This window comes from Cataglyphis hispanica, chromosome 22 (assembly GCF_021464435.1).
Source record: "Cataglyphis hispanica isolate Lineage 1 chromosome 22, ULB_Chis1_1.0, whole genome shotgun sequence".
Classification (NCBI taxonomy): domain Eukaryota; kingdom Metazoa; phylum Arthropoda; class Insecta; order Hymenoptera; family Formicidae; genus Cataglyphis; species Cataglyphis hispanica.
In genome coordinates this window covers 4,369,378-4,381,879 of record NC_065975.1, presented here as the reverse complement: position 1 = coordinate 4,381,879, position 12,502 = coordinate 4,369,378, and the positions used below count along the sequence as shown (strand labels likewise).

The following is a 12,502-nucleotide window of genomic DNA, read 5'->3' as shown; positions in this document are numbered from 1 at the left end:
ACCTGGCAACAGAATGCGCGATTAGAAAAACCCGAATTGACGTGAGCTTGACGATCATGCACAGATCGGTCATCTAGCTGGATATGCGGATGATATTGATAATTTGGGAAGATCCATCATCTCAATCAAGGAGGCATTCTCAACCTTGATTGCGGCTAGGAAAATCGAGCTCAAGATTAACGCAGATAAGACGAAATAATGGTGCAGAGCAGAAGAAAAAAAACACGCCTAGGCCAAAACCTCATGATGGGAGAACACAACCTCAAAGTAGTGCAGGAGTTCTCGTATTCAGGCGCAAAACTAACGAGCAACAATGATGAAGAAACAGAGATACAAAAACGAATTGTCGCTGCAACAAGAACCTACCATTCACTGCTTCCAATCCTAAACTCGAGAAACATCCACATAAAGACTAAATTAAGAATGTACAAAACAATAATTCGCACAATAATGACCTATGATAGCGAATCATGAACGATCACGTCGGGTATAGCCGAAAAGCTAGACAGTTTTGAAAGAAGGATACTGCGCACGATATTTGGGCCGACGAGAAAGGAGGGATGTTGGAGAATACGCTACAACCACGAGTTTGTACAAACAGCCTAGATTGTCGATGCACGTGAGATTGCAAAGACTCCGGTGGAGTGGTCACGTCCAAAGAATGCACGCAGGACGTGTACCTAGGAGAAATTTGGAAGGAAAACCTGGGGGTAAGAGATCTGTGGGAAAACCTAGAGCTGGATGGGTGGACGGAGTGAACGTGGATACTAAGAATATCCTGGGACTCCGAACTAGAGTCGAGAGAGTTTGGGGGCGGAGAATCGAGGAGACTAGGGCTCGATTTGAGCTGTAGCGCCATTGGAAGAAGAATCATGAAGAAATAAGACTTTTTCTAATCAAATCACGTGCACAAGAGTCCGTCAGGAAAGGCAACGATCAAGGGATTTTGAACCGAAATCAGATTCACCAATCGATCACCGCGAGTAAAAAACGAAAAAGTAGGAGAAACACCCCGCCTAACAAGGACACTGGCATAATTTCTAATTTGTCAAATCTTGGAGGATCCCTACTTCAAAAAATTAAATTAAAACATTCTCGAAAAAGCCCTATAAAAAGGGAAATTCTAGAGTCCTCGCTCTCTTTACTCTCCGTATGCTCATTACGTTCAGATCAGTTTTTACAATCATCATTCAGTTCAGGTCACACCTTACAGTTCAAATCTGTGTTCAAAATCTTTTCTCGTGTTCTCATGTTCAACTTTTATTTTAAATTTTATTCCGTTTAACTCGGTGCGAAAGTGCAACCAGTGTCTTCCCTGGGCGGCGTCATCTCCTGAGCAACCTACCTGCAACGAGCATCAAGCTACCGACATAAAACACAGAGTAAAACACCGCACTAATTCGTCATCCCTCCGACTCCGAATCGCTATTCTTCATAAGTAAGTCTCATTAAATAATTCTCACTTTTTCTTTTTGTCTTATGTCTTATTTAAATAAAAACAATTCCGTAAGATGTTTTATTCTTTTAAATCATTAACTCGTTCCGTAATAGCTGTAGTAAGCTTTAGAAAATTTTAAAAAACCTAATTTAACTCATATGCGAGCGACCAATTTTATATTTGCGACCATTCTACACATACACACATGTTTATTTAATTTTATTTACCTATTAACAAAATTATTGTATAATAACCGGTCAGAATTAAATATTAACGATAGAATCTGCTCCCTCACTCACTCTGACCGACGTCCTCCGCATAAATGTAACACCCGCGAATAAATGAACACATACATATACACTCATACATACGCTTAGATAAGAATTAATTTTTCTTATTATGTATAAACGTACATATAAATCTAATTTTTTCTTATATTTTTGAATAAACCATAATGTTTGTTAATTAATTAAAAATATTTCTTTAACCCTCTTCTCTCATTTCCAATAAAAGGTCGCACTTGGTTCCATCCTGAGTAATAAGGATTAAATTCCCTGATTAAAAAGGGATCACCGTTCGAACAAACAGAGTAACAGCGTTAGACCTAGTCGTTTACCTGTTTTCTGAACCTTCGAGTTCGCTCAATTCGATTCTTACTCCCGTAAGACGTTTGATTTCGGGGTATTTAAAATAGTTATTGCGTCCTTCCTTGTGACTCATCCGAGTCACTTCCGAGAGTCTGGACGTAACATTACCTTCAACATTAATTTTTGATTCAATATCTAAATCATCAATGTCCTCGCCAGTTTTCTTTAGTATATTCTGCGTAAGTGTCCATTTGTCAACATTCATCGAATTTATTTCGGTAAAAATTTGATAATTTTCTTTTTGATATCTTTTGAGAAGGTCTTTCAGTTTTAGGTTCATAATAAAAACTTTTTGCTCATTTGGAAACAAGTTCTTGATTTTTTGTATAAAATATCAAAATCGGCATTTAACAAGCGCACTCTATAAGTATTAGAACATTAGTTTTTAAAATATACATTATTGATATGAATATAAAACTAAAACATTCTATGAACATTTAGTAATTACATTTCTATCCTGTCTATTGTTTTTTGAAATATAGATTGAATAACAAGAAGTTCAGTCAATTTTCTCCGTTTGGCTTCATTGAATATGTTATGTTTTTTATAAAATTTGATAATAAATTATCCATCTAAAGCTTAGTAATAATTTTTTCAAATCCTATAAAGATAATAACAAATATTAATAAAATTAATAAATTATTTGTAAAATTTGCTTGAAAACATTGTGAATTGTGAATTAATGTAGATTGACTTAATGTGCATGATATGTTATTTAATTTCTGATTGTTATCACTTTCCTTTAGTTCTCCTTTTTCAATATTGTCACATTTTCTTAATGGAAAATTTGTATTATTTTTTTCAGTACTTGATACATCTGATGAATCGCTTAATATTTCCCAGTATTATATCAATTTTCATAATAAAAATCATCAGTGATTATCGTGTTTAATGTTTCATCATTTAAAAAATTTCCTTATGTATGTGTATTATCTTTTTCAGTACTTGATACATCTAATGAATTGCTTAATATTTCCCAGTATTATATCAATTTTCATAATAAAAATCATCAGTGAGTATCATATTTAATGTTTCATCATTTAAAATATTTCTTTATGTATGCGATGTTAACAATACAAAACTAAAATATTAATGAATATATTTCTTTTGATTAATCATATTTTATATTTATTGAATAACTCAATTTATATATATTATTCCTTGTTTTAAATTTATTTTTTATTTATATTTTTAACAAAAAGAATATTTCATTATATACAGAGTGTTCAGCGTAACGATCCGCACAAATTTTCTAAAAAAATTCAAGATAACATTGATTTTTTTAAGAAAAAAGATTTTTTCTCAAAATTTTTTTATTACATGATAACTTGCGTGAAACAGATTAATTTTCACTATATAAATATTTTTTTAAACTGTCAGAAATGTCTCTAAATTTGTGCGGACGATTACGCTGAATACCCTAAAGCTTGTGCATCACTACAAAAGGATTTGAAAAATCCTACTTTCTTTTTGCTTAAAATTTGATTCTTTTTCTTTACAAATAAGAGACTTCATTTTCTGTAACAGGTTTTAATAATTGCTGATTTTAACATTGTTGATTTTGACTTTTCAGTTGATTATCGTTATCATTGTCTGATATTTCTTGCAATTTCTTCTATAAAAATAGTAAGATATTAATTTTGGCAAAAAATTTGCAGATTTTAAAATGCCTTTATTTTATATTGTTTATTAAAATCCTAAAAAATATAAAAATTTTTTTTTACCAATTTAATATTATCTATCAATAATCTTCTTTTTTCAAGAAAATAGCGAATCCCTCCAATTGTAGATATTATTCGTGACATTTCAGTCTCACTTATATTCAAAACAGCTTCTTTATCAATATCCTCTTCTAAAAATTAGAAATTATAAAAGTAAAAAATAAAAAAAAAATTAATATTGTTTGACGATTCAACTTCAATCTAACTTCCATTGATTTCATTTACAATTATTTAAATTGTTTCATACAATAAATCTGCAAAAATATATTCAAAACCAATGAAATACATTGAACTATTTGCTATATTAAAACGTGCATTATTTTCTATCAACGGTCATGGATATAATAATGAAATTGCGACGAGACTTGTCCTTGACCAACAATGTTACAGTCCGTATTATTGCATCATTATAAATTCGATAAGACAGTTGGATCGAATTCAATTATTTCACTTTACAGTCTCAGTGCAGATAAAAAACAAAGAAAAATACGTAAACTAATATAGTATATTAATGATAATGTAAACGTATTGAATATATGCTGTTTAGAACAGGATATTGATACAATCATCGATAAGACCAAACATAAATTTATATACTTCGTATTTAATAAAAATATACTTGTACTTACTAATGTTGTACTTATCAATAAATCGATCATATCATTTTGACAATTTCCATTCATTTAACGTTGTTCTATAAATTCCTGATCGTCACTCATTATACCACATATTATTTGTTTCACAATTAATCAAAAAGGAACTTTATGAGACAAAGCACTAATTTTTATAAGAAAAACATTAACTAGATTAACACTATTCACGTTGAACGCTGCGTATTGACTTGTAACGACAAGATCAGAACTGCTATCCAGCCACTCTGGATTAACAATAAGATCTCTTTTGTCAATTGCGCAAATCGAAATGCATCTGCTTCAACAGTTACGCATACACTTACGACGCAATAGGCCTAGACATGTCTTTTATTCACGCTAAGACATGTATTCTCTGGACAATTCTCTTTATCAAAAAAATGTCATTTTATCAAAAAATTGTCATTTTTAACAAAACTATTTCTTATTATAAAGTATAAATTTATTATTATTATTATCTTGTGAAAAATATTTAATTGTATACCAATAGCGAGTTTTATCATTAAAACATGCGTGCTGTCTCGATAAAGAAATCAAACGAATCATTCGATTACAATGCTAATATAAAGGAATTTTTGTTGCTTTCTCTATAATACATTTGATTAACATAATGAGTAAAATAACACAATAAGTAAAATTTTATTTTATACCGTCAACCAAAACGCGTATATAAATAGTTTAGTTACAGTTATACAAATAATTTTTTTAGTGTAACACTCTCCTTTGAGCAAGATAGGGAATTATATTTATCTAAGTTTGTGAGTGAATATTGTCAAAATATGGCAAATTTTTTTCATCAGATAAATATGTAATTAGCAAAATTTGTTTATGACTGATATGATAAGAGAATTTTGGATGAATTCTAGAAATTAGAACTGATAACTATTTGTAGAAAATCATAATTATATGCGAGAATAATGCATATTTTACACATCTCTAAAAAATTAAATTACTTCTAAAAGTGAACAATATCAAACTCTTTCCGTGAAGATTAGATAATTATTTACATTAATGGACACCTCGCCGATCTTGATCTTGATATGTAATCAAGTATATAGTCCTGAGTAATTTTTTCTTGTAACTTAATCGGAGGTCTCTTATACTTTCTGAGATATTTAAAGTTAAAGTTTGAATTAAAACGAAAACTTGATTTGGTTTATACAACGTAACCCAAGCCAAATTTTTTGTTTACATTGATAATAGACACTTTGTTGATCTTGTTTACAATATATTTCAAATGTCTATATTATTCAGTAAGGTCGTTTAGTCGCAATACGTTACTTACGTAGTCAACTTGCGTCTTCACGAATTTCTTAGCATCGTCAATGATGAGAAAAAACTAATTGATTATTTAATCAGTCATCGTGTTATATGTGAAAAGATAAATTGTCCACGATGTAATTCTTCTATTTCATTAAGTCATAATATCAATTGTCTTATTTTTCATTTTCTTTCTGTGCATTATAAAAGAACATCGAAAAAGAAACGTCTCAAAACATGATACAATTTTAAAATAAGCACATTACATGGAACATGGTTTTCGCAAAGTCGTCTCGATATTCAAACAGTATGTTGTTTCATTGCTTATTTTTTAATGATTCGACCACCACGGCAAATGTTTTTGGAGCAAGAACTAGAAATATCATCAAAAGTTGTAGATTGGCTAAATTTTTGTCGCGAGGTATGTTCTATAATTTTATCATATATTAAAAACATCATTTATATCAAAATATATGTCAAAACATCAAAGCTATTTTAACATAAATTATTTTATTATGTTTAATTTTAAAAATGTCGCCAGTAAATAAATTAATAAACAAGTGTTTATACGACCAAACTGACAATTTATTGTTTGATTATTCTATCACGACGTTTCGACCATATAGTTTTGGTCCTTATCAAGTGAAAGTTATAATTTTTTATTAATTTATAAATTATTTTTTATTTTTATTTTATAGCTTTGTGTTGAATGAGTTGACATAAGTAGTGAACAAATATGAGAAGACAAAATTGTAGAAATTGACGAAGCAAAAATTAGCAAAAGAAAATATAATAAAGGTCGTTTAATTACTGGACAATGGATATTTAGAGGTTTTGAGCGCGATACTAAAAAATTATTTATCGAACCAGTTTCCGATCGTTCTGCTGAGACATTATTATTGGTTCGCGCTGCTGTTGTCATCTTCGCTTGTGTCATGCCTTTAGTTTCTTGCATTTTCTATCGTTTAATTCATTCATATCGTATACGCTTTTGTCGTTCTCGTTGGAAATTCTCAACGGACATTCTCACATGCGATTGAACGTAAAACTCATTGTGAGAAACGCTTCATTTTCTTTATTATTACTCACTGTATACTTAGTGATTTTGTAATCATTAGGAAAATGGAGTCTGAGAATCGACGCTCGTTAATTGCGTCGCAAATGTCCTCTGCCTCGCGTTAACCCCTTAACCTACAATTACGGGCATAGCCCGTGTACAATGATCGAGCCAAACGTAAATATTACGGGCATAACCCGTAGTACGATGATCGGGTCTTGTTTACGTTTTTGGCCCAAAATTCTCGAACGTAAATCGTAGGTTAAGGGATTAAAAATCATCTGGCGTCTGCAAGATTTTCGTTCTCCTCGAGGATTTTTAGCAAGAAACTCTTCAAGATTTCTGAAACGCGGAGAAAGACGATTCATGGAAGGACATTCTCAAAATTTTCCGTCGCGGAATACATGCTGTCGCTCGCTCCCATTGTTGTGCAATAAACAATTATTTAAATCAACTTTACATGAGTATTCGCTTAAATTTTCTTGTCTTCCAGCAAATCTACGGATAACACACCGCTTCTCGCTCAACTCTGAGAGCCTCTAAAAGATTCGGGATCGAGATTGACTGTCGAACACACATATTTTCTACATTTCAAAAAATGCTCGGAACTATATCGATGTTATAAACACGTGTGCAAACAATTAAAATGTACGAAATAATTTTGTGTGAGTGTATAGTCTCAACTAAATTGAGATATAAACTCTGCTGTCTGATTACTGTAATCTTTGAATTCTTTAATTTAAAATTTTGAATTACTCTATCTAAAAATTAAGCGAGATATTCAGTAGTGTGATTTTTATACAAAGGAAAGATATCAATACCATTAATAACCATTTCAATACAACCTTTTCATTTTGAGTTCTTCTATTAAATAGTGAATATTACACATCAAGATAACTTTAATTAATAATATGTGTCCAATTATCACAAGTGAGATTATAACAAATAGCTTTTTCAATTTTAATTATAAAATCTTTTTTTAATGCTTTGTATCGCATTTCTATCAATCTAGTTATTGTTCTTCTGCTTGTAAAGAGGCACAGTAATTTTCATCAATCATTGAAAACCTTTATTTTTAACTATTGTCAAACCTATTTTATTGATCGTAATCATATATAAAATAACATTTGTTGTTTTATCAGCTTCATGCCCATCATCTAAAAAAATTAAAGTAAATTTTTTTTATATTAGATCGTTAAAAAATTTTTGTAGACATAAAACCAGTTAATTCCAAGCATACATACTCATAAATGAGTTTGTTTGCTCGAAGGCTTCTTTGATTTTTGTCTGTTGTTTTGTCTGTAAAATTTTAATTATAATTAAATTTTTATTTATTTAATTAGAATTTAAAGCTCAAATAACTAAGTATATTAAGCGAGAGAAGATTTATTATGTACTCATCCATTTCGAACGTTATAAATTTAATATAATCATAATATATGCATTGCTCATTGCATCCACAAAGAGATAGAAATCTGTCAGAAAATAATTTAAAACTAAAAATAAAATAATTTAAAATACTTAATGAATAGAATTTATACGAATCAAGTGGAAAAATACAACAATTTATTTCATGTTTATATTCACGCGCAACGATCTACACGGTTAACATTATACAATGTCAAATAATAATTTAAATGCACGACAGTTGTGTCTCGCACTCTCGGGCCAGCGGTGCCTCGTTCTCCACATCGATAGATGGTTTTATAACGTTAAACCATCCAAATAGTCATCCACGGTAGGAATCATAACAAAGAACAACCTGATGGGACGACACGAGACACTGCGCGCCTGCTAAAACCACATCGTCCACTACGTCTTTTTAAATAAGCTCTGTAAATACATGTCCGACGCGTTTATAATATAATGTAAAAATATCTTCACAGATTGAAGAAGGTCCAAATCCAGAATCGAAAAGTTCAATAAACAAAATTTAATACATTTACGCACATCGAGTACCGCGCCAAGTTCTTAATTAGCCCTTCTCTTGATTAATATATTTTTATTTATTTAATTTTTTTATTTAATTAATGTTTTCTTTATGCATGAATTATTTACTTCATTACAAAATTTTATTTTTTTTGGATCAAGTGAAGTAATATTTGATACAGAATTAGCTTCATGTTTTCTTTGAGTTATATTTATATTTATAGAACATAATACTGTATGTTTTCGCTCTAGATATTATTTCATATTTTATGTATTCCCACAATGTTTGCAAACTTTATTACTTAAAGTACAACGAGTCATTAAATTAGTTACACTTTCATAAAGTTTGCAAACAACTAAATTGTTTTGATTTGTAAATCATTGAAAGAAAATAGAAACAATTTTCGTATAATAGATAAAAAAAAATAAAAACATACCGTATTTTTTTCAATCTCAGATATTTCTGATTGTTACTGAGGTACATCAAATATTTTATGACAATCAGCAGTTTGTATATTTTAGCAATCGGTTTTCTCTATATTTTCTAAACAATCCGAAGCTGCAGATTCTATATCTATTTGTTATAATTTGAGAAATCTATATTATTACGAGATGCAGCTGTATCCAAAAATATTTTGGAAGATTGTGCTTTAGTTTTGATTTCAATCATATTACTTAAAAAAAATATTCATAAATTTTTTATAAATGTAAAAAATTGAATCCTCTTATAAAATTGCTATGAAATGCTTAAGTTGGCTGCTAATCGTGATTGCATTGTTGATTTTTGAAAATGCGGTGTTAACTTCACATCGGCATTGTTGCCGCGTTATTCTGAATGTGATTGGTTGTTTTGAAGGATAATTTTGCAATCGATTAAAAAATAGTTACAATATATTTCAATAAAACTGTTTTGAATGTGTTGATTTTATAATATAAATTAGAATTGCTTTAATAAATTCTATTAATTATACTATATTAATATTCTGTATTAATATTTTTGAAATGATTATAAACAAATATAATTTTGTTTCAATATTATAAAATATTGAAAGAATATTGAAATATATATTTATTTGTTTGACATTGTCTTTTATAATGAACAATGCTTTTTGGGATTGGATTATTCCACATGCCCATATGTATAATTCTTTTATTATTACAAGATAATGCATAATTGAGACAAATGGAAATAATTACGCGTGTTCTAATATCGAGAAATGACAAAACACCGTTTTGTTGATCAATTAGAGCGAGGAAAGCATCTTTGAACTAACAAATGATACCGAAATAGAATAAGACGGCACATTGTTGCCTCATATGCTTTAACGCACAAGAAACTTATCGTTGCAATATTTCTCAACATTTACAAATTTAAGGTACTAATGATGAAGAATTATCATAATTACATGCTTTGATGCTGCGATTTTATATAATTTTGTGTAATTTAGCTTTTTAAATTGAAATTATATTACTAAAAGTATAAATAACAAATAACAAAGAAAGCACACCATTATCGTATATCATGATATGAATTGAATATGAGTTGAAAGAAAAAGAGAAAGAGAGAGAATGTATGTGAGTGTCTCTATTTATGCTTAATCTGTATTACAGATTGCGTATAATGAGAACATTTGATATTAATAATATAATATAATAATAATATAATGGTAATATAATTTTTACTTTTATATAATTTTTTTTGTTATATAACTTTTTATATTTTTTTATCATTATATTATATAATAATATAATGGTCAAATATGAGCGTTTATAATGCAATGTTTATGTAATTATGCGATAAAAATTAGACGATAGAACTTACACAAAAAACTCGATAAATTACAATTTTTAATATTTTATATCTTATAATATTTTATAATATTACAATTTATAATATTTTATAATATCTTTTTATTCAATATTTTTGTAACGATGCATCCTCCCATCGTTCCCGACACGTCACCCGTCGGAAGTCTGCCGCCCGGCAAACACCAGCCGGGCAGAGGCAGAGGCACTTAGCGCCCATTTTTAAACATGCGTACGATGTTTATGACAAACATAAGCCGTTAGTGTTTGTCATAAACAAAGCGAGCGCCGAACGGCACCGAACGTTTCCGGCGAATGCCGATCGCTGAAACGCGCGCTACCGGAGGCCCGCGTCGTCTCCCCCACCCCGAGGGGGATGCGAACGGCGCGGGTATCACGCTCGCTTCGGTAGGGTATAAAAGCCCTACCGAACACCAGATAAAAACCAGACCGGCACCTGATTCCGCTCGAGCGGTACGCTCCGAGACAAGTCCAGAAACCGATCCTCAACGTCTATAGACAGTGGCCCGGAGGTTGACGAGTTCGCAGCCTCCGTCGAGCATTCTCGACCATCTGCTCTAGAAACGACTCCAGTCTAGAAACCGTCCGTATAAGAAAGAGAGTGGACGAGTTCGCCGCTTTCCTCGAGAATTCTCGAGTCATTACGGTCCTACCACCTGACCATCCCAACCCTTCGTACAGGACAAGAGAGTGGACGAGTTCGCCGCTTTCCTCGAGTATTCTCGAGACCTGACGCTCCGACTATCCGAACGTCCGAACTGCACTCCCGCGATTATCGCTGGGAACTTGCACCGCGTCATCGACGCATCTACCCGACTGCAGGCCTGGCACCCTACAGTCCGCGCCGAACACCATACGCGTATTAATTTACATATCTCGCGCAACAGTAAATTGCGAGATATCGAAACACCGACACGCGGTGACAACACGCGCCCGTCTCACCGCGCGCACCTCGCACCTACAAACGCGAGAACGACAACACGCGCCCGCCTTACCGCGCGCACCTCGCGCCAACAACCGCGAAGCCGACAACACGAGCCCGTCTCACCGCGCGCGCCACGAGCCGGGCCCTTTAACTAGACGCGCAAAAACACCGTCTAGACCCGCGTCACAACATTACGCTCGTATTATTATACTAACGCGATTTATTGTAATCGCTCAGCTCATTGTAAAAGTTGACCATTGCCTCGAGTGGCGAATAAACGACGTACACAACAACTCACGTCTGTTGCGTTTCAACCCCTTCACGAACCTTGATCCCGATTGCGCTGTCCGCGCGCGTATTCGAAACCGCTCGTGAAGCGGCCCGTTACATTTTTAATATATATATATATTGCGACGACTTTTCCCTCCGCGAATTCTGCGCGCGTCCGCCGTCACGATCTCTCCGTCGCGCGGCGAACGGGTGTACGATTCGCCAGTCGGAAGATGCGGGAAAAGAGATTGTTGACAAAAACACAGTAAATTGAGAATCAATTACACGCCGGGAGGGAACGAGGTGGAAGGTGTTCCGCGCGTGCCGTGACGAAACCTTAAAACTCGCGAGAATTTAAATTAGGCGCCAGATATGGTCTTGTACATATCAATTCGTCAAATACGCGAGATAGGCGCGAAAAAGACGTGAAGAAAGAAGTCGATTTCGTCGCGGGCGGACTAGCTCACCTAACGGTAGAGGGGCAGGGCGGATGTTGGACGAACGATATATGAAGGCAAGAGGCAACAAAGACAGAGCGACAAATATGCGTAAAAGAAATTAAATTCGTTAAGCATAATAAAGAAATAACAGCTTTATCAATTTAGAAAAGGTGCGTCCGAATGATAAACAAAGATAAGCGGTGGTATACTCGATGTCGATAAATTCGCAGAAGCGAGTCTGGATATTAGAAACGGCTTAGTGCCACAAAAAATAAGACGCTGTTAAATCAGGGTCGATCGCAATACCGGGTCAGTTATCGGACCCCTCATGGATCCAT

At 32.7% G+C, this 12,502-nt stretch overlaps 1 protein-coding gene across 1 annotated transcript; it reads left to right on the top strand.

The window, feature by feature from the left end:
• The first annotated feature begins 246 nt into the window (after nucleotides 1-246).
• Nucleotides 247-853, top strand: LOC126857791 (uncharacterized). Its single transcript, XM_050607513.1, has 2 exons — nucleotides 247-345; nucleotides 602-853. Exons 1-2 carry the CDS (start codon nucleotides 247-249, stop codon nucleotides 851-853), a joined length of 351 nt encoding a protein of 116 aa, XP_050463470.1.
• Nucleotides 854-12,502: the final 11,649 nt, after the last annotated feature.

Coding starts and splice junctions, on each gene's coding strand:
- LOC126857791 (XM_050607513.1), top strand. CDS start 247: ATGGGAGAACACAACCTCAAAGTAGTGCAGGAGTTCTCGTATTCAGGC. Junction 346..601: donor CAGAGATACAAAAACGAATT/GTCGCTGCAACA, acceptor TTGTACAAACAG/CCTAGATTGTCGATGCACGT.